This window comes from Xiphophorus couchianus, chromosome 20 (genome assembly GCF_001444195.1).
Source record: "Xiphophorus couchianus chromosome 20, X_couchianus-1.0, whole genome shotgun sequence".
NCBI lineage: Eukaryota > Metazoa > Chordata > Actinopteri > Cyprinodontiformes > Poeciliidae > Xiphophorus > Xiphophorus couchianus.
In genome coordinates this window covers 19,852,939-19,879,133 of record NC_040247.1, presented here as the reverse complement: position 1 = coordinate 19,879,133, position 26,195 = coordinate 19,852,939, and the positions used below count along the sequence as shown (strand labels likewise).

At 39.6% G+C, this 26,195-nt stretch overlaps 2 protein-coding genes across 3 annotated transcripts; one reads left to right on the top strand and one right to left on the bottom strand.

The window, feature by feature from the left end:
• Nucleotides 1–469: 469 nt before the first annotated feature.
• Nucleotides 470–14,799, bottom strand: dnajc14 (DnaJ (Hsp40) homolog, subfamily C, member 14). The gene is made up of 7 exons (XM_028003521.1): nucleotides 14,655–14,799; nucleotides 11,888–13,168; nucleotides 11,703–11,809; nucleotides 10,164–10,283; nucleotides 9,871–10,031; nucleotides 7,328–7,430; nucleotides 470–4,420 (listed from the first exon to the last, which is right to left on the bottom strand). Exons 2-7 carry the CDS (start codon nucleotides 13,034–13,036, stop codon nucleotides 4,123–4,125), a joined length of 1,938 nt encoding a protein of 645 aa, XP_027859322.1. The 5' UTR covers nucleotides 13,037–13,168; nucleotides 14,655–14,799; the 3' UTR covers nucleotides 470–4,122.
• A 1,970-nt stretch (nucleotides 14,800–16,769) lies between these two features.
• On the top strand, nucleotides 16,770–25,639 carry nab2 (NGFI-A binding protein 2 (EGR1 binding protein 2)). 2 transcript variants are annotated; one of them, XR_003593677.1, is made up of 9 exons: nucleotides 16,770–17,019; nucleotides 17,175–17,260; nucleotides 17,453–18,412; nucleotides 18,512–18,645; nucleotides 19,655–19,706; nucleotides 19,801–19,909; nucleotides 19,996–20,181; nucleotides 24,784–24,943; nucleotides 25,052–25,639. XR_003593677.1 is itself a non-coding variant. In XM_028003553.1 (8 exons), the coding sequence occupies exons 3-8, from the start codon at nucleotides 17,501–17,503 to the stop codon at nucleotides 24,888–24,890; spliced, it is 1,500 nt and encodes a 499-aa protein (XP_027859354.1). In that variant the 5' UTR covers nucleotides 16,771–17,019; nucleotides 17,175–17,260; nucleotides 17,453–17,500; the 3' UTR covers nucleotides 24,891–25,639. The 2 variants fall into 2 exon arrangements, 1 of the variants encoding a protein (XP_027859354.1); XM_028003553.1 differs by having other exon boundaries at nucleotides 16,771–17,019; nucleotides 24,784–25,639.
• The last annotated feature ends 556 nt before the right edge of the window (nucleotides 25,640–26,195 follow it).

The following is a 26,195-nucleotide window of genomic DNA, read 5'->3' as shown; positions in this document are numbered from 1 at the left end:
GAAAGCCAAGTTTCCATATTCTGTTTAACTCAAAACTAAGAGATTCAGGTATGCACTACTTTGTTGGTCTGTTGTACAAAATCTTGAGGTTTGTTTTAGTAACCTGCCAAAAGTTTGGAAATCTTCAAGGGGAATGAATGTCTGCAAGGTGCTGTATAAATATACAGAAATATGCTTTCTACAGATATTCACATCAATGAATCTGGTGTGTTTTTACCTTCTTGATATCAGGGAGTTAATCTTTTTGAAACATCTCCATGTAAGGAGCAGAGATTTAAAGGTGCCCTGCCCCGTTTTCACAAGCATAACATAAAGGTCGATGAGTGGAAAATGAGGTAAAACAGTGAAGGTACTTTTTACTTTTTTAGGTCAGGTTGGACAAAAAGGGACCGACTGCATGATGGTTGCTGAATAAAATGTTCTGTGTGATGTCGAACGAGGCGAAAATGAGTAGAAAACACAGCAAACGTTACATCTTGGAAATCATCTTTATTTTGAAAACCAGAGAAAGTAGGGGAAAGAAACCCAAGATTATTACTTTAAAACCGTTCACCAACTGGGAACTCGCCTCCGAACTTCATACAAAAAAACCCCTGATTGTCAAATATTTTTGCAATATTTCTGCATAATCTGTTTAAAAACAAAAAGGAAACAGAACACTGACGTGTCGACTCGTTCACAGACCTCAGACTCTGACCTGCAACCTTTAAACGTGCAGCACTTCATATTCTCAAATCACAAAGAGTTGAAAACCAAGCTAGACAATTAACATCATCATGGATGAGGCTGTGCAGTTCCTGTGGGAACTAAAGAGCAGGGTGTGGTGCTGTAGAAATGTCACAAGTTACTTTAACTGATCAATTTCTAAAATTCACTCCTAGTTAGTACATTTTTGTCTTCATTGGAGAGATAGCTTTACATAAACGGAGCCTCGGATTCCACACATTTCCTTTCTGTGAGGAAAAACCTTTATTTTTTTTAGCAGATGCAGAGAAGCAAAGATTTCCTGCAGAAACAGGCCTCTGCAACAACAGCTCCTTTTAGGCGTTCACTCTGTGTTACAATAACAAAACTCATCTTCTCCAGAGCGCAGTGGGTGTGCAAACGTAAAATCTGCAAGTGAGCTGCTGTCGAGCTCGGTGGGTAAGACCACCCACTCACCTGCAGCTGGAGGTTTAACTTCAAAACCACTGAATCGAAATCAGTGCTGCTTTTTATTACAGCGCCGGGTGTGCAAAAACAAAAGTCCAAGAAAGGAGAAAATGAACACAATAGAAAACTTCCTATGAATATAAAATATAACCTTTATCAAGTGCCTCAGTCTCTCACACACACACACACACACACCCCCACACACAGTTGCCTTTTTCAATAACTGCCCACAATCTTCAAGTCAGATGTAAACAATGCAGCAAGTTGCTTTTACAAGGCTACAGGCAAAACAAAAAAGGTTTCATTAATTATTCATTAATTTCTAGGCAAGGCCCATGTGAACTTAACTGTCTTTTTTAATGTTAATATAACCAGTAAGCACTGGGTAGACTTCCTGTGAACCTGTAATGTGGAAATCTGAACCACAATAACTATTCAGGTGCAGAACATGACATGAACTGGGACATCGACGCAGTCATCATGGAGTAAAACATGCTAAAAACATGCAACAACTTCAGCTTAGGAGGCAAATCCAGAGAAAATTTAGATAACTGGAACAGAAATGATCTTAGCAGCTACGTAAGAAAAACAGAGCAAATCAACAACGTAGCAGCGCACACATCCTATTGTTGCATTTGTCTTCAACCTTGCTGCTTAAGTCAGAACAAAAAGCATCAGAATAGTTCCTCTGCTTAAATCGGTGAACTTTCTGAGGCTAGACTAAATATTTTCATCTGAAGACATTTTATCTTCAGGATTTAGACAAAAATACCCTCAATTATTAATTAGAAATATTCATAATGAATGTGTAATCATAGTGGCAGGTGTGTAACCTGTTGATGCAAAACAAATAAGAGGCTTCAAAACTTGTTTCTAATAGAAAATATCAGAACTGAACCCAAATATTGAAGATTTTCTATTCTTTTTGGGAGATCTGGAGCATTAAAACAAAAATCATTTTATCAATCATTAGACTGTCATACAGTGCCTTGCAGAAGTTTTCGCATCCCTTGGACCTTGTGACATTTTGTCACATTACAACCACTTTTTTTTTAATTTGGGTTCCTGGAATACGAAATGGTGTTAATTTATTTATTTCCTTACAAATAAATATCAAAAAGTGCCTTCAGTCCCTGTTATGCTGACTGTAAAAGGTTCTAAAACAATATTCCAAGATTTGGACTTCTCACAATGCACCAGTAGAAACCAACAACTGGAAACCGTTAACCTGGAAAGCAGCCAAGAGCCCCACTGCATAAATCTGGCAATAAGAAGATCAAAGAAGTCCCTTTTGACGTTTGTCACGACTTTTAAACCTACATCCAAAACACTACTTGTGGTGAAAAGTAAAGCCTTGAACATACTATTCCCATTGCATAACATGGTAGTGGCAGCATCATGCTATGGGGATGCTCTTCTTTGGCTGGAGCAGAGACGTTGGCTAGTTTTCTGATAGATGTTTCTGTAAGAAAAGCTGCTATCCACCACCAGGAAAATTGCCGTAAACATCCAGAGACAAGAACAGCGGATTGGCTCAGAACAAAGCATATCTATGTGATAGAATGGCCTAGTCAAAGTCCCACCTTAGAGCCAATTGAAATCATGTGGAAAGTCTTGAAATTTGATTTTTCACAGACACAGTTTGGATTTTAGTCCTTTGGGTTCAAAGCTGGTAGATTCACTCAAAAGACTAGAAGTTGGAATTGAAGCAAAATCACTGCAAAAACAAAATCTAACCAAGTAATTTTGTTCTAATTTCTGGAGCAAATATCTTAATGCACTTGAAATAAGACAAACTAAATAAAAAGTAACTTTATAGCAAGATATAGAGGCTTGTTTTATGTAAATAATTGATGAAAAAGTACTTGTTCCATTGGCAGAAAAATTAATTTATGGGAAAAATGTCTCGTTATAAGTTAAATAAACTGCCAATGGATCTAGTATTTTCTCATCAATAATAAGGAATTATTTACTTAAACAAGCCTCTATATCCTGCTGTAAAGTTACGTATGAGTTAGTTTTGTCTTACTTCAAGTGTACCAAGATATTTTCTTTAGAAACTAGACAAAAAATACTTAGATTTTGTGTTTTTGCAGTGGTGTGTTTGACTGGACTGGGGGGTTAATGTAACTGTACGCCACACTTTTGAGTTTTTTACTTATTAAAAAAATGATTTGTGTTGGTTCATCACATGGAATCCTAGTAAAACACCTGGTAGTTTATGAGCGCGATAAAATGAAATTCAGAAATGTTCAAGGGGTGTAAATACTTCTGCAGGACACCGTAACGACAACCTGAGCCACATGAGGTCAAGAGCAAAGAAACGGGCGTGTTGTGTGTCGTTGCGACCCGTTAGCGTGGTTCAGATTCGTCCCGTCTGTTTGGGTTGGACAAGGCTTTGCTCCAGAAGCAGAAAACGACAAACACGTGGCAATAACAACAACAGTAACACTGACACGTTTAGCTGCACAAGCCCTCTTCTTCATTTCTCAGCTATAAATCTTAATGAGCGTCGCCCTCTCCTCTGCCGTTTCTCTCTCTCTCGGCACGGAGCCCAAAGTGGAAAATTAACTTGATACAAAAGAGAAGTAAGAAAACTGAAGCGTTAAAAAAAGTGAATAAATCATGCAGTAATGGATTTGGCAGGAAATTATCAAAAAAAAGAAAATGCTTCATTGCGGCATCAGAGGGATCTCGGTTGTCAAGGCTACAGTCATGAGTGAGACCAGCAACACAACAGGATGAAATGACAGATAAAGCACCGACACTGACACTTCCTCTGCCTTCAGCACTGAGATTCACCCAACCGGTTCCTCTTCGTGATCCAGTCCCTCTCTGCTTGGCGGATCTGACTGCAGCTTTACACTCAACCACTCTTCAGATCTTGGCACGCCCACAGGCAGGCGAGAGACAAACGTGGCCATTTTCTTATCGTGTCCCGGTTTTGACACACTATCGAGTAAACAGACTTCACCTCTGGAAGGGTTTTCGGACCTTCTTTCTCCTCCGGGGGGGTTTGCCGCCGTCGGGCCACGTCTCGCTGGAATCTGGCCGAAGGCCCCCCGGCATGTAGAAACCTGTCTGACCCGGGGGAGGGGAGAAAGGGGCACCTCCAGCACCGGCCGGGTGGTGATGGGGCGGACCTGAGGGAAAGAAGCCCCCGCCGTTGGCAGCCATGTCATTCGGCGGTCCACCCTTGAACATTCTGTTGAAGAAGTCCTGCAAGTCAGCCGGGTTTGAAGGACCGGTGGCGTGCTCCGAGGGGCTCCTGGAAGGGAACACAGGAAGTTCATTACTGCTTTTTGCTCGTGCCAAAGCATAAACTTTAATGGCTCTTTGCCCGTGACTTCATGCTCTTCAGAACGCGGCCCACTCCGCCATGATGGACGTTAAAACAACCTCGGTGCTCCTGTAAAGCTTGTCAAACACTAGACAGGCGGTAGCCTCATATCTCTTTTATGTAGTTGATTTCACTTTTACAAAGATTAAAACAATCTTCGATAATTTCATTTGAAATAATAGCCGTGCCACATGAGGTTTGCCATTTTTATATCTTCTATATGACTGAGGTGTGCCAAATTTAAATGGTACTACTGGGCTGCTCAGCTCTCTAGTGCCTCCTGCTGGTTCTCATCGACAGCTTTGTCTTGGGTAAGTTCAGAAATTACGAATACCTAAATTCAAACTATATTCAAGGAAATACAAAGATTTATTGGAAAAAGTGTTGCTGTCCGCTGCACAGGCAAGGACACAAACCAAATTTATTATTTTATTGTGTAAATTTTAATGAGGAAAGATACGGCAGCGGTGGATAATAGCTGTCAATCATAATGACTGTCAGCCCGCAACGTTAATCGTGGATTTGAAGCAAACACTTTTTGCATCCATGCATAACACAGAATAAAACAACCAGCTCTGATATATTAGGAAAATGTTTGTCACAAACCCGATCTTCAGAAAGCTGAGAGAGAATATAATTAACAATAATAATAACAAAACTCCTTGGAATATGCCAATATAATAAGGAGATGCAATAAAGTCCAACATAGGACTTGTTTTATTCATGATTCCATGTTTTTTTTTTTATCAGTTCTACATTTTATGCTACTTTGGATCTGTTTTACACAGACTGGATAGTTAACTCAATACATGACTATCATGTTACAGCAGGAAGGGAAGTGAACTGATCACACATTTAAAGTGTGATCTCTGTAATTAACAGCTGCAGACCAACAATGTGCTGTCGTCATAACAAACCGTACGCTGCACACAGCAGGAAATGTGAATTTCTTTTAAAAAATAAAATAAAATAAAAATGACCACTTACTGTTGAGCTTGTTCTCTAAATTAAACATCAAGGCGGTTTGAAGTTCAGGTTAATTATTCATTATTACAACTTAAAGATGCTTACTTTGACTCCTCTCCTAACAAAAATGTTATAATTCTATATCTATCTGAATATCTTGGGTAAAAAACAGAAAGAAAAGATTCATTATTTAAGAACGGTGAGCAATCCTGCCCCCCCAATAAATGCCTCTGACTTTTGCCCCTCAAGAAAACACATTTCTGCGTTCATGTTTACATTTCAGCCATATCTTATATCTAAGGGAAATTATTTAGGGCTTTAATTCAGGAAGAAAAACTGTTTCTCTGTCTGTGTTTATACGTTAAACAAACAAATGGTTTTCCGTGGAGCCTGAGCAATTTCAAAACTGTTGCTGCCATTTTTATTGAATAAAACATGAAATACAGCGCCACCAAGTGTCAACTTTCTTACACATGTTGTGCACTGAGGGGGAAAAAGACATCAGACTTAAAAAGAATCCTCAGTTTCTAAAACTTTAACAAACTCTTGGAATAAAAACTGAATTTATGCTTTGTGATGTGTATAATTGTTCTATATTCCTGGATCAAGTTTTACAGTTTAATCAGAAATGGATCAATTTCTTTTGTTGAGGTTTTCTTTGTGCATCGCTCGGTTTCGATTGGTTTACGATTCAATAAAGAGGAAAATCTAACATCTTTAGACCAGAGGAGTCCAAAGTGGGACTGTTTAGAGATCAGCCATTGATCGCTATTTAAAAATACCACAAATTTGGTTCAAGCAGCACAGGCAGCACTTTATTTAGGATGTGGGTTTTTTACTTTGTGTTTTAAAACCTTTACAGAAAATATAAAGTAATGGTTTTGTTATTTTCAATAAAACCATATTCAGTGACTTCCAATAAAAAGCAGATTTCATCGTCCCTCTTCACTAAACCTGGCTATAAAAAAAACACATTTTTTTTTATGAAAGAATAATCCAGATCCCATTCTCATTACTGGAAATAGACCAGAAACATTTTATTACAGTTTTTAATTAGACAAACCTGTTGGATTATTTTTAATGTTTTGCTTCTACAATCTTGTTTCTAGATAAAATGTCTGAATTTTTGTGACAAGTTCAACTTTGCCTCTCGCTCTCTAAATACTTTCAGCCTTGTTACAGCAGCTCAATAAAAATTACTCACTCCTACATTTGACAGCCATGGAGAAAACATAGTCCCAGCAATAAAACCAAAGTTCAATGAAAATCATTCCTATCTAGCAGATAGCAATGATTATAAAGCTCAATACATCTTTATAATGGTTACATGTTGACTTTATTTGGATGATCACAGAAATTATGCATCAGATACAGGAAGTCTGACATCCTATGTTATCTACCAATGCTTGAATCACTCAGTCTGAAATGTTTAATAGAATTAATATCTAAATTAGTTACACCATTTGCCACAGCATCCTTTAAATTAATTATGGTTTATTTTAGCTAGACAAGTCTTATCACAACTAGCTGATACTCAATGCTTTCTAAAGCTGTCACTGCAGTCACCTCAGGTATTATTAATTAAAAAATGACTAAAAATCAGGCCCCTGAGAGCGTAGTTTCATCTTATGGTCAACTGTTTTTACATTTAATCTGTAAATTAAATGGAACTTGAAAGAAAAAATAGTTTGTAAGGCGTCTTCCTCGATGTTCAGAAATAAACCTTTAGAATATATTACTCTGCGTGTAAAAAAAAAGAATCTTAAGTATTGCATAAAAGTTGTACTTTTGAATTAAATCAATGAAATAAATGTACTTAGCGGTGGTCTTATAGTTTAGTGATGCGCCTGCAGCGTTGGTGGGACGTACCTGTGTCGTGTGGCGCTGCTGTTGTTCTTTGAACCAAACGAGATGTGGTACGGGACGCGGTGGGTATCGGGGGAAATGCTTATTCTTTGGCAACCTGCCCACTCTGAAACATGACAGCAAACAAACAACATATTGATTTTCAAATCAGCATTCAATAAATTTAAAACATATTTAAACACTGACTTTAACTAAAAGGCTTTTTTGGTCTGTTGTACATTTGAAAAGATTGTAAAAAACCCAAACTGAGGACTCCGACATGACTTTATACATCAGGGATCGTTGTAAATATGGCCAGAAGAGCTTTAGAAAGGCTGAATAACAGCTCAGTGAGAGCGAGGAGGCAAATTAAAGGTTACTGATGCTTTGTGGCATATTTTGTACACAACCAGAAGAAGTTTATTGTCCAAACTACAAAGATCAATTCTCATCGCTTCCTGCTGTTTCTCGTGCATGCTGGTACCATTCTACCTATCTGGTACCCATAACCTTACCAAACAACAAAACAAAAACCTTTAACTAATTACCAATTACCATTTTAAATAACAAAAATACACATTTCAAAAAAACATCTACAAGTAAACAGAGTGAAGGTAAACTTTTAGTTCACCCTTTTTAATCTAAAATTAGGTATAGATACAGAACTACTCATGACATTCGACGCCACTTAAACCAAAACAATGGCTTAATGTTTTGGTTTAAGTGGATAAAGGTGTTTAAAACATGTCAGCCAGTTTAGAAGATAGTTTGAGTAACAAAGTCTTAGGGCAAAAGGCATCAACAAATTTCTCAGAAAAATAAACATTGTTGCGCATCCATCTGGGGAACGCTACAAGGCCATTCAACAATAATCTGGAAGACGTTCAAGAGAATCATCCTTCCTCAAAAGTGGGCGTCCCAATCAAGTTCAGCCTGAGGTCAAATCATGAACAACTCAGAGAAACTGCAAACACTCACAGTCTGAATGCCTCAGCTCATTTCTTAAGTGTTCAAGTTTATGAGGAAAAATTTAAAGTGAAAACTGTGAAATTACAGCTTAGGTTCTTAAAAATACACCTGAACAAACTACAAGAACTTGGTTAAAATATCTTCTGGACAGACAAGAACCTGATGCAGAGCAGAACGCTGGATAAAAACCAAACACCACCAAAGCAGTCTTGTCTGTTTAAGGTGGATCTGTGTCGTCTGTTCAGAGTGAAGATCTGGTGTGGACTCGATTATGCTTCAGTTCTGATACAACAGACATCTTACAGGGTGTGGATGAGAGTAAATTTCTTAAATAGCTTGTAGGTTTTAATAGTTTTACTTCCTTCTTTTCCTTTTAAGGATGCAAATATGCTTGTGAAGGCCATGTGAAAAAAGCCAAGAACCCCAGCAAGCTGGATGCACATAAACTTTTTCACTTTTGCAACCACAAACTGCAGTGTCTGCTACTGATAAACTAACACAAGGCAGTCAATCTCTGTAGAGTCAAAAGAAAATGTTCTAAGTCTTGCTGCATGATCTCCATTGGATTCAAGTCTAGACTTTGACTGGGCCATTTTAACACATGAATATGATTTGATTCAAACTAGGGCTCCAACTAACTTATTTTAGTAAACGATTATTCTCGTGATTAATCTGATTCTAAAAAATGGCATATTCTGCAAATATTTTATTTTACCACTTAATTCTTCTTCATACTAAATTAGAAATACTTTTAAAAATCCAAATAAATGAACTATTTATTTTTTAAATAAGGAAATAAAAATGTATTGCCTAAAATGAAACGACATAGCAGTTCTTGATCATTTGTAGCAAAGGATTTATTTGCAGTTAAAAAAAAATACCTCCAACATCAACATGTGAAAAGAGTTTTAGCCCTTTCTGCTAAAATTCACGTCTATACAGCAAAGGGCTGATCTGTTGACTATTATTTGGATTAACCAATTAATAGCTTGATAGCAAAAGGGCCTTAATAAGAGATTTTCTTTACCGAATTTGAACCAAGAGTAGCTTAAACTATCCGACTTGAGGAGTTCTGGGTTCAACATATTCACAACGTTTTTCGTTTTTATTTCTTATCTTTTATGCAAAATGTATATATTTTTTGTAGAGTTTAATTACTCTGATTGTGTTTTTCTTGCAGCAACCTGCCTTTTTGAGTCTGTATACTCCAGTTAAATACTATATTAGTTGACAATAATTTCACTAATCTATTGATCAATTAATCCAATGAGTTTACGATCAGCTCTGACAAGAGGAAGAGAGTCTCCCTCAGCATGATTGTGCCACCACTGTATTTCATGATGGAGGTAGTGTGATTAGGGTGACATTCAGCATTAGTTGCCAAAGGGTTGAGATTTTGCTTTGTCTAAGCAGAACGTCTTCTTCCACATGTTTTATGCTGTTAACCATCAGATGACGGATTATTTACTCTGAGAGACGTTCTTATAATATGACATTGCTTTTACGAGGTAGAAGCAATGTATTTCTCATGAAGCACAATCTTGAAAGTCTTAGACTTGAGTTTAGACAGAAATAAACTGATAAAAATGGCTGTTCACCTGTAATATCATACACTTTCCCTTCCATACAAGCAAAGTACGTGATACGTAAGCCCAACATGCTGGACTCGGCCCACAGGTCTCCCTCCTCGGCGCTATGGCAACGGCTGCATTCAGCACAGAAGCGGGCTTCAGCAGGATCTCGATCCATCTCGAACCGCCTGCACACACGGGTCATGTAGGAAAAACCACTGAAGCGGAACAATGTTCACAATGACGGCTCTAGTATGAGTAACACTGAACGCTTCAGGGATTCAGGCGGATACAGTGATGTCAGATGTGCATCAACGTACTTGTGCTTGCCTTCACACTTTGTGCACATCATGGTGTTCATGGCTTCCTTCAGGTCATCCTGCAGTTTAGTGAGAAACTCGTTCATGGACTTTGAGAGCTCGGTTGCTGCCATGCGCTTCCTGTGTGGGAAAAACACAACTTGTGATTCAAGATAATTCAGAAGTTACATACTAAATAAATCTAAGGGGAAAAATTTTAACATTCTCTGAATTCGGCAACTGTTTTATACGTCGTATTTACTTTTTTCTGCACTGGAATCACAAAGCAGATGCAAACCAGCATATCCAAGCAGCTAGATTTGCTATTGGTTGTAGCCGTCTTCTCTTCAGCCATGAAAGCAAATGCAGAAGTGACCAAAGAGAGAGAAAAAATATGTTGTACTTTTTAAATGTGATTTTACTAAACAGAGAACTTCAGACTCGATGAGGCCTTCCTTAAAACTCCTAAATCAATAAGTGAGATTGACTGCAGACTGTAAAATCTCTCACTGCAGTGCATGTTTCCACCTCAGTGCAGTAGACATGTTGGGCATGTCTAGGATATATTGGAAAGTCCAGCAATTTATTTGAAGAGAAAAATCTGCCTCATTAGAAGAGAGGATGCATTTTCCGATCTTGCGTCAACAATCTCACCAGTTTTTAGCAGCTGTTTTTTCATATTGTCCATTACAATTAAGAATGCAAGACTATTTTCCCAGGCTGCAATTTACATAAAGATAAGTCAAAATAAGTAGGTGACACCTTAAATACACATAATACTTCCTCAAAATGCAGGCAAACTGTCAGTTGTGACGCCATTTGCTCAGTAACAATATTTTAAAGGGGTATTGTATTTTCCAGGCACAAAGTGTCATTTTATAGCACAGTCAAGTAATTATGTTACCTTCAGTTGCTATAAAATGCTATAAATATCAAATATGACTCCTGCACCTGCACATCATCACAGCAATGCTTCTCTTGAAGCCGTTTACAGCCGTTGTTAGGAGAAGCACTGAGCAGTAGTTTGCATGATAAGCTCAGCAGATGTGTCGTTCCAGGTGTGCTTTGTATTATCAATCCACTCTTGAATAGTTGCCCTGGAAGAATAAAGGACTTCTCAAATATGCATGAAAGAATCACGGCAACACTCCAGGTATGTTTTTGATGAGGGAATAACATTATAATATGATGTAAAACTCATAAAAGCCTTTTAACATAATACTGCCCCTTTCCAGCTTCACAGATAGAAAAGCTCAAAAATCTCTGGTTATGCTCAGCCAGAGTAAATGGTTTCAGTGTTGCTCTTCCTGTCACAGAAGGAAAAATAAATCTAGAAAGCAGAAAAGTATTTTTTAATAGAGTTCATAATATGAACAAAAGTTTGTGATGCTGCTGAGAACTGTAATAAATAACACTCAGCTGCGTCACCTGAGCAAATGACAAAACCAAAAGAAGAAAAATATTAAAATCAAGAAACTATATTTATTGTATGTTCATGCTAAGATGTCCTTTCTAACAGTGCGTTGTTCCTCAGGGGTCTGATTACTTTTTCCTACTTACAGCTCATACTCTCGTCGTGTCTCAGGGTTGCTGACTATATCCCAGGCTGCCCTCAGAACCTTGAACGCCTCTCCTGCTCGCGGATGTTTGTTCTTGTCTGGATGGACCTGAAAGCACAAAGGTCAAGGTTATTGAAGTAAGAAGGGTAAAAAAGGCTCCTGACTCCAAATTAACCACACACACACCTGGACAGCCAGCTGTCTGTAGGCCTTCTTCAGCTCGGTCTCTGTGGCATGCACCTCCACGCCCAGCACCGTGAAGGGGTCAAGCTCCCCCTCTGGCACCTCAGCCAGCGCCAGCAGTCGCTCCAGTTCCTGAATTGGTTCCCCTCTTCCGGCTCTGCCGGGCGACGATGGCGATGACGGTGTGTTGCGATACTTCCTGAACCAGCTCTGGACTCTCTCCAGCACAGACACCAGCCTCTTCCAGACCCGCGACTCAAGAAAAGCCGTCCAATAGCGTTTACCCCGCTCACCACCAACACGCAGCAGCAACCCCTTCACCCACTGGAAACTGAAAATTACTAAAGCGCAGAATAGTCTGAAGCAAGAGGAGACGGATGACTTTATCCACTTAAGAGTCCTTACAGTTTTGTCCAAAAGGTCTGCTCCAGCACATTTCATCTGCTTCAAAACCCGGCTAAAGTCTGCTTTCATTCCAGGCAGATCGGTGATCTTAACAATAATCTTTTTCCCGCAGTTGTAAAGTTTCAAGACCCCCATTTCCACTCCCACTCCACAGTTGTGAGTTAATGTCACAATAATCTCAATCAGCATGTGGACGCAGGAAATGCACCAGACGCTCAGGGACTCTGACAGCATCTCTCTGAAAGCAAAGAAAAGTTGCTTTCCCGTCCGCCTGCGACCGCGGCTCTGCTGATGGTGGTGATGGTTGCGTCTGCGAGTCTGCTTGTGCCGACTTCCGCTGGACGGGATGGTGCCTTTCTGAAAGCTCTGCTCGAACAGAGAGCCGCCGCTCCTCAACTTGCACCTCCGTCCGCCTCCCAGCGCCCTCCAGCCGGACTCTCCGTTCATCTGTTGCTCCTTGGCAGCTTCATCTTCTTCTTGATTTATAAGCTGTGGGTTCTCATGATCCAAGTCTTGTTCAAATCCCTCTGAAACCTCTTCTGTGTCCTCTTTAGCCTCCATGGATTCACATGACTCTACGTCACCAGTTCCAGGGTCAATAACTGGAGTTTCCTGAAAGTTGAGGTGAGCCGTATTATCCTCCTGTGTGCACTCATCATTCTCTCCAGCCTGCTGCTGAGTAAAACTGGCCTCCGAGACAAAACCACCATCACAAACCTCCTCATCATCCATCTCTTCCTTCTCCATGTCTCTTACAGTTGTCAGATTGAAAGGGGACAAAAGGGTCCTAACTCCATGATCTGCTGCAGAGTTTCCTCCATTTGCTCATATCAAAATTAAACTGGGGTTCCTCACAGCTAACATTATGAAATTGGCCACCTGAAAAGAAATAGATCAGAAAATAAAAACGCTCCTTCAATCAATAAAAGATCCTTAAAGTCCAAATAAACACACATATAAGGTAACACAAGTTTGTAAAATGTTACTGTATCTGTGGCAGACTTTCTCCCAGTGCATAATGTTAGTAAAAATGACATTTTTAACTCGTTTTATTTCCTAAAGTAGCCAGAAACATTCAATGTTATTTAACCAACAAAAGTTTCATCATCAAGATGCAGAAACTGTGTCTTGCTAAGCTGTTCATACTTCTTGAGCTTTTTCACATTTTAACTCACAATACAACCACAAACTTCTATGTATTTTACTTGGATTTAATGTTACAAGCCAACGCAAGGTAGCACATAACTATGAAAACAGAAAATCCTGCTTGGTTTTTCTATTTTTGTCTCACCCAGGTTTCATCTCTATTCAACCCCTGCACTCTGATGCCAATCAAAAGGCCATTAAGTAAAATAAAACCCATAAGGAGTGCCATTTAATGTTTGTCACAAGCCAAGTAACAGACACAGTAAAAAAAAAAAGATAAGATAAAATAGTACATTAAAACTCAAAGCAAAAAGAAAACACAATGAGCTCACCCTCTACTAACCAAAGCTGTGGAACATTGTAACGCCAAATATTCCCTTTTAAATATTAATCTAATTATTCAGGAGTACAACAATAGTAGAAGGAAAGCCTTTTTGTAATCTATTGTTTTAAATGTTATTAAGGTGCACAGATTGTAATGAATGATATGTATCTATTGATTTTTTAAACGTACGAAAGTCAATAATTTATAATGCACAACTACATAGTTTTGAATAATAGTAAAATCTTAATGTTTTGAAGAAATTCATCAGAGAAAGCAAAGCATCGTAACTTATGTTTTGCAGATGAATGGCTGTATTTGTTCAGCATTTGAGGAAGTTAAACTCATAAAGCTTGCTCTAACAAGAACATATACAAACACACCTCATAAATTACAATAAATATCACAGCTTTATTTATGACTAACGCAGTCAACGGGAGTTTATCTGAACCGTGAGCAGAAACAAGACATTTAAAAGCAGCCTTTTCTGACAGTAGCCTGGCTGTCACACAATAAATCAGCTTAGTCCTGTTGAAAGCTAGATGTTTTTCTTGAAACGACGAATGTTAGCAAGCAGCCAGGGTGTTAGCATGAGAAAGCAGGAACAAAAATATGGGTAATAATAGCTTCTTCTGAGTCCAACGTAGAAATTATTTCATTAAATATGGCATTACTTGCAGAAAAAACATATGAAACATAAAAAAACAGCAAGTCTGAACGCAATTAGCTCGCCAGAAGCTAACTCTTAGCCAATGATACCAACTGAACCTGCTATTATTAGCGCCTGTTTCCTCTTCCTGACAGCTCAGACGAGCTTAAAAACAGAGAAGGGCTCCAGCGAGAGCCAGAGTCATTTAATATATTTCGTTCAAGAAAGATGAGAGTCATTTAACATACCTTTAAGATGAATGTGTAACCTTGTTTGTGAACAGAAAGCCAACTGTTTCTTTTTCTCCTCTAATTCCTTCTATGGTTTTCTGACAGTGAGCAGAAATCAGAGGGGCGGTGCTGCCACCTAGTGTTTAACAGAGAGATCAGGCTCAAAGAGTTTGTTCATATTTCTGTTTAAGCTGTTGCCAGTCACCGACTTGCAATCTTAAAGTTAGTCAAACCATAATCCATTGACTGAAATAAAATTGGATTTAATCTGAATTAGGACGTTTGCAATATAAATAATAACATTCATCTTGAATTTCCTTGCGTGGCCTCTGGGGGAAATGGCACCAAAGTCAGTTAGAGAGGCAATTTGAAATCAAGGAGCCACACCAGACATGTAGTCCAACGAACCATTTTTGCTTGGGTGTAGACTAGTAAACGATGACCTGCAAAAATAACTTTTGAACCTTCCCACAGGTTTATACAATCACATAAATATGATCCATTTTATTGTGATTTCATGTGAGAGATCAACCCAAAGTTTTTCAGAACAATGAAGGGGAAGGAAATAAAAAAGTTTAATGCAGCCAATTAATTATCAACAAAGAGGGCAATCTAATCTTACTATAAACCCAGCTGTACTGCAAAGTCCTCAGTGGTTTGTTAGATAATTGTACAAACAGCATCATGATGTTCTGCATCAGACATGAGCAAAACTGAACTTTTCTGCCAGCATGCAAAACAATATAGGCTATGCAAGGACTATTCCAAAGTAAAAAGGGAATTGTTTCTTTTACTGAATATTTTAAATATGTTTTTCAGCAGTACAATAAACTGTATCTCTAGTCTATTCATTTTCAAGCATTAAAGTTTTTTGATATTTGTTTTAACTTAATGTAATACTAATGGTATTTATATACGACAGACTGGCGACCTGTCCAGGGTGAACTCCGCCTCTCGCCCGGTAGCTGGAGATAGGCACGGCAACCCTCCCGACCCCATTAGGGACAAGGGTGAATAGAAAATGGATGGATAAATGCTATTTATACCAAGGCCTAGGAGCTTTTGCAACCTTTCAATTTTTCCACATTTAGTCACCTTGCAATTCTAAACTTCATTGTGTTTAATTGGGATATGATACACATTTTACTCTGATGCTTAAAACACCCCTGAACAAAGTTTATTTGTAGAATGAAAGCCATGATACATTCATTTTACAATTTGACACAAGCAAAGAGGAAGGTGACCTGGTCAGATGAGATGAAAATTTAACCTAACATAACATGCAAAGTGTTTGTGTGATGGAAAACGTACACTGCTGTCACCTTGTCATCAGAATCCAAAGTGAGACATGGTGAAGGCAGCATGATGCTGTGGCAATGTTTTTCTCCAGAAGGGTCACAGAAGATGATAGACGTTTTATAAAACAAATATCTCTTTTTTTGTACAATCATCTCCAGTGGATTCAGAGTAGAACAGAGCTGGTCCTCTTTACCAACTTGATGATTTCTTTTTTTTATTTCGCTGACTTTATTCAAAACGGAATGACTTGTCTCAATTTCAGGGACCATTTATTTCCAATTGATTCTATTGACACTGGCAAGATGAGTGGTCCAGAATGGTCCAGTCAAAGCCCATAGTTAAATTCAATAAATTCAATTAAGAATCTTCATTCTCTAGATGCAGAACACTGACAGATACTATATCTCAAAGACCTCAGCTGAATCTAAATTCACGCCACACTTTTCAGATTTTATTTGCAATATATATATATATATATATATATATATATATATATATATATATATATATATATATATATATATATATATGTTTTAATTAAACCAGATCATTGTCCTTCCACTTTACTACTTTGTGTTTATCAATTTAAATGCCAAGTAAAATGTGGTGGAGTTTGTTAAATTCAGTGAAGCCGTGTAATTCTTTTTAAGACCAATAAGACATGAACGGTAATCTCCCTCATTTCTTGGCCATTTTAAAGCCGAGTCTCCACGATGACTCTTTATTTGGAGGGTCTTTTGACACGGTAAACCTCCGGGAATCCCCTGAAGCCTCTGCATGAAGGACTAATCTTCATGCAACCCTCAAGACGCATGAGGGTTAATTTCAAGCCCCCACTATACCACCACCCACATCTCCAATTTGAAAGCCGCCTCTCTACCGGGAGAGGAAGGCTCTTTTTCGGTCAGATGGCGTGCTGCAGTCCGCCCCCGTCATTCTCCAGCCCACACAGACGGCAAAAAAGGCAGCCAGCAACCAATACGGTGCGCCGGAGGAGGATTTCTGCCAGTGATATCAGCCGAGGAGCGAAACGCAAAGGGGATTTACTACGGCGAATCTGCGCCGCGGAGGCTCTCGGCGAGAGGTAAGAGTAACGAATAGGATAATAAGCGCGATGTGACGCCGAGCAGGGTGTCCTCCTCTAGTAGCTTAGAGAGGAGCCAGTGATCCAAGTAATTCCTGTCTGAACGTGTGCTGCTCCTGTCTCAAAGACTGGCTGATATTGTGTTTCTTTGTCAGTTTCGCTCCGGGAGTTGCGAGCCGTGACATTGGAGAGACTATTTCCCAGTTCAGGCGGAACAGATCTTCACAAGAAACCTGAAAAGGTAAGAAAATACAACTATATAAATACTTTTATTTGTATAAGAAAAGGCATGCATGAAAAATAGAGAGAGGTTTTTGCTTAGAGCGTAACACTTGAAAGTCTTCTTGAAAGCAAGGGAGAAGCTTTTGAACTTGTGTTTGGACCAGAGTCTTCACTTTAGTAATTAACATCTCCAGTACTTCTCTCTCTGCAGGTTCATGCGATTCCCCTCCGTTGTTTGAACTTTCCAGTGCTGTGTGCCATGTCTCTGCCACGCACCCTTGGGGAGTTGCAACTCTATCGGGTGCTGCAGAGGGCAAACCTGCTGGCCTACTATGAAACCTTCATCCAGCAAGGCGGTGACGACGTGCAGCAGCTCTGCGAGGCTGCCGAGGAGGAGTTCCTGGAAATCATGGCCCTGGTTGGCATGGCCACCAAGCCGCTGCATGTGCGTAGGCTGCAGAAGGCTCTCCGCGACTGGGCGGCGAACCCTGCCCTTTTCAGCCAGCCTGTCGCTAATGTCCCTCTTGGGGGGATCCCGCTGTTCAAAGTTGAAGGGACGGGCTCCAGCGGGTCAGCTGGCGGGCACAGAAAGGCTTTGAGCAACGGGCAGCCTGGTTCCCCCTGTGAGAGAGAGGACCGGGCATGTCTTACCCCGATGTACAGCGGCAGTCCGAGAAGTCCCTGCTCCCAGGCGTCTCCCCAGCCACCGGATACACACTACAGGGAAAAACTCTCCCCCATGGACCCGCACTGGCTCAGCCCAGACCCTGATGGGAATGGCGCTCTTGCCTCTGCATCTGGAACCGAGGAGGAACCACACAGCCCACCTCTCCTGTCCACAGGGCCGCCGGGTCCTTCCACATCTCCAGTGCCCTCCGCGTCCTTCGTCCCTGCACCCCTGTCAGCCTGGCCAGGAGGGCAGCTGGACGAGGAGACGGCCAGGGCCGTGGTGGAGAGCGTGGAGAGACTCTATAGGACCCTGCCCAGGTCAGACCCCACAGAGGTAAAGACTTTGCTGAGGATGAACAAGAAAATAGCAAAAACTGTGGGTCACATCTTCAGAATGGGCTCGCAGGATGCAAACAAGGAGGAGGAGATCCGGAAATACAGCCTCATTTATGGTCGCTTTGACTCCAAGAGGAGAGAAGGCAAGCAGCTCACACACCATGAGGTAAACTCAGAAAAACTAAAGCTACCAGCTTTCACCCTGCTTGAATGCCAGTTTGAAAGCGTCCATAAGTCCTTCACGCATTGTGTTTTTCCTCCCCAGTTGATCATCAATGAAGCTGCTGCCCAGTTCTGCATGAGAGACAACGCTCTCCTGCTCAGACGGGTGGAGCTCTTTTCTCTGGCTCGACAGGTGGCCAGGAAATGTGCCTACACCTCCACACTGAAACATGCAAGGTAAGTGTTTCAGTGACATTCACGCCTTACTCCAAAGCCTAGCATGCAAAGATTGGACATCCATTGACACATTTTTCATACATTTTCAAAGCTGGGCTGTGCTCCTTTCTATCCAGCCCTGATGCATACACTGACAAAGTTACTTTTTCCAGCTTGTAAATCCCCTGATGCTAAAAGTCAGTTTTGGTTAGCACATCTGATCAACCCCAAACACCTTCAAACCACATTTAGACCTCAACAGACGTCTCTGTGTGTACGTATTTTCACTTTTCCACAACTTGAAGTTACTGTGGTGTTTTTTATACCAGTCCCTGAAAATGCAAATTTAGCTTAATTAGAACATGTCTTACTACACAAAGATGCTGAGTTAATACAAAATGTTGTATTTTAGTATCAATTTAAACCATCACACTGTGAATTATTAGTCTCACAATTTCAATCTGAAGGAGGGGAAGATGTTACACTATAAAAAAAACATTTTTCACCATTTTCAGAAAGATGTTGTTGAGTTGGAAACAAAAATGTACAACTCACAATAAAAAAAATTATTAATTGAAAACTCACTTATGATTGCTTTTCTATACAGCTGTTAGGAAAACATTTTTACCTTTTGAGAATAGAGTGAAATTAACATCAACCAAAAAACCTTCCAATTATTCCTAATATAAAAGACTGGGCTGTATTTAAAACTCTACAAATGTAAAGCTAAATATTTTCTTCCCTTTGGCTTGTATGTTAACTTTATCATTGTTAATTAAACATTTAAAAATGTAACCTTTTTAAAATCACATACTCATTGTTTGAAGGGGAAAATCTGCTAAAACTATCAGAGTAACAAATACTCTTCCATGTTGGTATAGTGTCTCAGTTTAAGGTTTAAGGTTCATTTAAGGTTCATTTGGGATTTTCTGGTAAGGTTTACGTTCCACTTTGAACTTTGTTACTTTAAATGAGTTCAAAGCTCCAAAACGGAGGTGCAACCTCGTCTTCATGTTTGTTTCTGTTGCAGGTCAAATGCTGACGAGAGCAGCGGTTTGTCTCAGAAGAGAGCGAGACACGAGGTGAATCTTTGTTGCTGTTTTGTTGGTTATTAGAGCTCATCGGGTCTCATCGTTTGAAGTTGTTCATGAGCGGGCTTGTATGATGTGTTTTAAGGTCATCGTGTCTGAGTCATCGCTCCTTGGAGTGGAGGGATCTGAAGGAGCGACTCAGAGAGCAGATGAAGACAGCTTGTCTGCAGAGAGCCTTGACTGCGTATCGCTTGGTAACGCTCCACATTCCATTTACATTAGAAATTATTAAAAAAATAAAAAATACACAGTTTAAGCTGAGCTCTGTTTGCTCTGTTAGACTCCAGCTCCCAGTGCAACCAGTCTCCATCCCCCCGTCCCCACACTGACGCCTCGAACCCCGCCAGCTGGAGCCGCCATCTAATACAGCAGACTCTAATGGACGAAGGCCTGCGATTGGCTCGGATGGTGTCGCATGACCGGGCGGGGAAACTCAGCCTGGGGCCAGAGGGAACTCACTCGGCAGGTGACTTTTCAGAAACTTCCATACCTGGATTGTTCAATATAGATTAAACCTGTTATTACAAGGTGGAGGAATTATTTAGGGGTTATTTTCTAAATTTCTGGAAGGCATAAACAAATGTGATTCCAAAAAAGTCTTCAATTTGAAGGTGGATAGATTATAAATGGGATGGTTAAAGATTTAAGAAGGAATATTCAAGAAGTCTCTGAGTTTTTCAGTTCAACCCAACCATCATCTTACCCATGTTTAAAGGGATTTTTGAAGTGAGACGGGTAAGCAGTTGACATCTGACCTGCGGTATATAACTGTCTTAGCAACCTCGTTTACCATAAATCAAAGTTATTTGGTCCTTGAGGCTAGAGAAGCTAAGATCAAAGCAGTATTTTACCGTTTTGACAGAAATAAAAGCTACAGTGGTTTGTTTTGTTGACGAAATCATAAAACCTTAGACTGTCGTCACCTTTTCATTTGGTATTTATTTACACAGAAGGCGCTGATTGTTAGACATGAGGCAACATGCCAGCAATCACCTTCCTGTGCTAAAAACGCACCGAGAACAAAACATATCAAGTGTTTCTGGTCTAAGTAAGCAGGCACGATTTGATCACCAGATGAGCTTAAGTCAAATGTTATAGCAAAGACTCAATACCAATATTACTCTGTGTTGTTTTAACAGATGAAAATTCATAATGATGAATGATTGAAACTGACAGTAGAGGTGAAATTTCCTTCTCAGAGGATCAATTGTGGAAAAATATCTATTGACATCATGGCATAAAGTTTTGTACTCCATAGTGACACAACAGAAGACTGTAACTTTCACATCCTTTATCCCAACACACGTGCACTATTCGAACCAGGAGCACAGTAAGTCCACACACACACTTAAAAATGTGATAGAACTTGATTTTGCATTAAATCCTCTTCTTTTCCTCATGTTTGAAAATGAATAACACACCATTCCCTTCATGGCTTGTTGCCTCTGTACTCAGAAGTGGGGTTTGGGTTTTTTTTTAATTCAAAATAAAACAAAAACATGCAATGCAGTCAGAATTTCAACCTGGAAACTCTCAATTTGCCCTGTATTCCTGAGTTGAGAATGCAGTATGGCTGCTGTACACATAAAACTCAATGAAAGTTGTATTTATAAACTATTAATTAACATTTCTATACAATAAAATACAAAGTTCACTGTTGTTATGACTTGCGACATATGTCCTAACTCACCAATCCAAGCTGAGATGAAATGAATGCACCATTAAAGCATTGTTCGTCTGCTCATTACACTACTCACCATTTTATATTATTACTATTCCTGAAAATGCTTTACATGTTTGTCTTTCAGTCCAGGAATATCATTCTTGGTGCACTGCCTTCTCCCTCCTTTTCCTGTGTAAACAATATTTTTTTCTAGAAATGAATAAAACAGTTTCACGTGCATGAACTGGCATTTGCATAAACCTGTATTATGTTTTTGAAATTGGGTGTTTTACAATGGTAGAAGTCCGGTTTCAGACTCGCTCTTAGCTGGAGCCTGAGGACCAGATAATGTAGATTTATTCTAAATGAAAATGCCAGAGTTATCTACTGCAGGTAAGATAAAATGTGAACTATAATTTCAAAAGGTGATCAGATGGTTGTGGGGCAGAACTGAATAACAGACAGAGACTTCCTAACCTCCAGTAACAATGAATATTTTATAGCTCCACTGTTTGAACCCAGTGAGTCAGAATCTCTCTGAGGTGACGCCTCCCACTGCTCACAGCTAAACTCCAGCAGGCTGTAAACTAGAAAGGAGAGAAGTTAGAAAGGGGAAACAAGGAGGCTGGGAGGAAAAAGTGTGAGAAGGAGGGCAAAGGAGGGAGGGAAGCCAAAAAAATAAAAATAAACGAGAGAAGGAGAGAAAGCGTTACTCTGTTATTGCACTTCTTTAATACCTTGTTAGTTTTGTGATGCATCACAAGCAAAAAGTAAGTGGTTTGGGCAGAGTTAGTCGTTCTGGGCTGTGATCGTCAGCTGAAGAGATTAAGCAAAGGAGAAGGAAGCCAGCAAAGACATGAGGAGGCGTGGAGGGAGGGGAGGGAGGATAGGAAGTACTCTGTGGGCGACGGAATCGGACCCCCCTCCCTGCTTCAGCAGAGACTGACGTCAGAGTGTGAGGCGCGTGGGCTGCAGGGCGGGATGGATGGGGCGTGGGGGCGATGGAGTGGGAGGTAATTGGAGGGGCGTTGCATTGACTCACCAAGCGACAGCGTACAAAAATAAAACCTGTGGGCAGGGAAATGGCACAGTGTTTTTTTTTTATTTTATTTTTTATACATCCTCTCCCTATACCAAAAGGACTGCGGAAATAACAAAACATGACATATGTTTCATCTCTGGCATCAATCTGCCTCACTCTGTCATGCTCCTGCTTGCTTATCTCTCACTCATTCAAGTTTCCCTCATGTGCAGCACTCATTAATCTCGACTTTCTCCCACTTCCTCTAAACGTCACAAGTTCAGCTGTAACCCATTTTCCACTGTCACAGAGCGTCACAGTGTCACAGAGAATAAAGCGATAAACACTGTCTTTGTGGGGATTTGTTTCTCTGGCTGAATTAGCTGTTAACTACATTGTTATTTTACCAATTATGAAAGATTTAAAACGGCAATGAAACAATACCTTCTTTGCTTAGTTGCTTTGTTTCATAGCTGCTGGATTAAAACTACAGAAATGAGAACAAGGATTTTAACTGGAATTAGTCCGTTTTCAGCTTAATTGGCTGATCAGCGACCAGGAAGAAGAAAAATCAAAAGTTGGATCTTTCTGTATTCAGTGAAAGGACCAATTGGAAGTGCTACCAGCAAACAAGTATCAACACGTAGAACAATTTAAGCTAGCTATTATCTGTTTAGAGAGTTATTTAAAAGCCTCCTGTTTGCTTAGGCTGAGAGAGAGCAGGAATTTAAGTTGTAAACAGGAAGGCTGAATAAAATACAGCACAATAATCCAGCTTTATCTCTATTGACATTCAGTCTCTGTTAGGGAACACCTTTTTTGAAAAGCTGACAGCCATTCAAAAATTTTAAGAGCAAATTAACTATGTTCTAATAGACACACACTGGTTAATGTTAACTACTATGTTAACCACTACTTTAAATGCACACATAAAGTTGAGACTACTGTTGGGAAAATCACCTCATACTGTTTCTAATCATAATGCTGCTGAGTTGCCTGTTGTTGCATATTCTACACATACTAAGAATAATTTAAGAAGCACTTTGCTGCCATCTAGAGGTCAGAGGTTGAACAACATGATGTTGTGAGCAGTAGTTGAAGTACAGTAGATGGAGTAGAATAGACTGTACAGAAAATTTTGATGTAATTTATTTTCAGAGCCCTTTTTGGCAAAAGCAGCATCAATAAAATGATCCAGAGACTAGAAAATGTCATCACCAGTTATGCTTAATATCACTAAATTGCGTCCCATCTCAATTTATATGAATTGTTTGAACTGTACTCAAAGTGACAATCTCTTCTTAATTTTATCCGTTTATATAACTCTCACACTGACCCAGCCTGTACTCAGAAATCGTACAGCACCTGAACGTGTCACACCAGGCCAACTGGAAATTAAAAAACAAATTTCGCTCTGTACAGTGGAAGATTACTGCTGCATCCGAATCGTGTCTGAAAGTGATGTCAGTCCTCCAATAAATGGACAACAAGCTACAGGTGTTAATGCTGTTATTATCAGAGATGAGAGGGAGAGGAGGTCAAGGAAAATGAATCAGCAGGGTAAACATTCATAAAATTTGTTGCAGCAGCCGTCAAACTGCACAGTCACCAAAAATCCTGGTGCTGCTTTATATGTGTTGAAGGTCATCTTACATCTGAGAGCAAAATTAATATTTGGTGTATTTGTCACACTGAACAAGACATTAATGATTTAAGCTCACTGAGGAATAATTTTACATCCTGAACCTGGTTGAATGTAAGTGACTAATGACGGCTCCCAACAGGAAGGTTACAGGAAAGGCTCATAAATGCCGAAGAGAAAAAAATATGCTGCCTGGTGCATCTCGTAATAATTATAACTATTCTTTTGCTCTTAATTACAAAATAAAATAATTTTTTTTAAAAACAGTAAATGTGTTTTTCTAATCTTATTTTTAATCTGCTGCCTCTCTCATATAATTACACAGTGAACCCAAACGTTAGTTCTGTGTATTCTCTGCTTTTTCTTTTTTCTTTTTTTTACTCAGTCATCACTCGGTTGTCTCTGCTCGCCTGGGGACATTTTGCTACCAGATTGCATTGGTCATATAAACCATGACGACTCCACTTCATGTGGGAGAACTTCCTGGTGAATTCCCCCAAACTAGCATTCAAAGCTTTTAAACACCAGCTGCACGGAATTTCTAAATGGTGTTTATGCTCGACTTTGCTGCCCCCACTACATGAAAAGCCAGTAATTTCAATACTACAGTCACTGAGATCAGAATTTAAGTTGTTAGTGATAGCCTTTACCTAAACACTGCCCTGTAGCGGTCAATTACATACTTCCTGTTTGAGTTAACTTTTGTTTCTAGTCTCATTTTCAAACCCACGTCTCTCCCCAGACCATGACATCAAAGTGGAACGGGCGATCTCGATAACAGCGTGCCGAAGCAGTAGCCCTTGTGTCACCAAAGAGCCAACCATCACCTCCAACCACAGAGGAAAGTGAAACCCGCAGCCCGTCAGGGGAACTGTGCTCAGAGAGAGGACTCCAACTCAACTGTAAATCTAAGACTCTGCAAGGATCTGACTAAATAGGCCCGTCATGTCTTGTAAACGAATCCGCTGTAAATTAAGATCTAAATGTTTCTGTTTTTATATATCTGTTAGATGGAGGGAACCCCGTCTCTGTTTTAGTGCCCTGCAGAGGTTAGCTGTGTTCTGTCAGGGAAAATGTTTATGTTGCTGCGAGTGCCGCCGTGCGCCGGAGGATCCGCCTGCCACAGATGAAACCCGCTTCACACAGCAGGGGGCACTGCAACTTTGGAAAACTGACGCTCTAAAGTTCCTCCACACTCAGCAACACTGCAGAGGAGATGTGCGTTTAGCAAAGATCTCTTTGCTTTGCAAGTTACAGCGTAATGCTCTGGAGCTATTCACCTCAGGAAACCACTGGACGCTTTGCTTAGGTCAGAGGTCAGCACTGTAGAGGTCAAACTAACTCAGAAGACACTGACACATGCAGCACCTTGTGAAATACTCATACTATTGACAGTTTCAGCATTTTTATACATTTTATTTTGTTTTATTTATATTTTATGTGATAGACCAACAGAATATAGCATATAATGAAGAAGTGCCTCTTAGAAAGGTAGCATATTGATGGAGCCCCACGCAAAGTTGAAAATTTAAAGAGAAATCACCTTTTCCATATTCTCTTGAAACCTTAGCTTGGGCTACTGAGTGTTTTTAAAAAAAATTTAAAAAACTCAATTGAATCAGTTTTTATTAATCTGGCATGTTTTTATGTGCCTATTGTCAAACAGTTTAGTTTTTATTTTGAGAGTTGCTATAAAAATCACGTTTGACTTCCTAATTGTTCAGTTAGAAGGAAAGTAATACATGATTAAATTTTTTTTAACAAATGAAAATCTGAGAAGTCTGTTATGCATTTTTATAAACTCAATTTGTTGAATTTCTTTTAACTATGCGTACCAAATTTTCTAACTTTCATTAGTAAATTTTTTGATTCATTAGTAAATTTTGATTTTTGATTCATTAGTAAAGAATTTTGAAAGTCATCAGCAATCTGGCGTTTAATCAAGAACTACATGTTGGTCTATCACATAAAATAAAATTAATTTAATTTCCCTGTGAGATTAATAAAGTATTTTTGAAATTGAATTGAATTTTGAATCCTATTGAGATGCACTGGAGTTTGTGGTTTCAGAAAACATTTAAGTGTGATGAATATTTTTGCAAGACGCTGCATGTTGAGGCTAAAAAGTGTTTCTTTTTTAGTCGGTGTTTCAAA

Excerpts from the sequence above, each read along its gene's own strand:
- dnajc14 (XM_028003521.1), bottom strand. The coding sequence starts at position 13,036 with ATGGAGAAGGAAGAGATGGATGATGAGGAGGTTTGTGATGGTGGTTTT. Across the intron at positions 10,032-10,163 it reads AAGTGTGAAGGCAAGCACAA|GCGGTTCGAGATGGATCGAG; the intron begins GTACGTTGATGC and ends CCGTGTGTGCAG. Across the intron at positions 4,421-7,327 it reads AGCAGCGCCACACGACACAG|GAGCCCCTCGGAGCACGCCA; the intron begins GTACGTCCCACC and ends GTTCCCTTCCAG.
- nab2 (XM_028003553.1), top strand. The coding sequence starts at position 17,501 with ATGTCTCTGCCACGCACCCTTGGGGAGTTGCAACTCTATCGGGTGCTG. Across the intron at positions 18,413-18,511 it reads AGCAGCTCACACACCATGAG|TTGATCATCAATGAAGCTGC; the intron begins GTAAACTCAGAA and ends TTTCCTCCCCAG. Across the intron at positions 19,707-19,800 it reads AGAAGAGAGCGAGACACGAG|GTCATCGTGTCTGAGTCATC; the intron begins GTGAATCTTTGT and ends ATGTGTTTTAAG.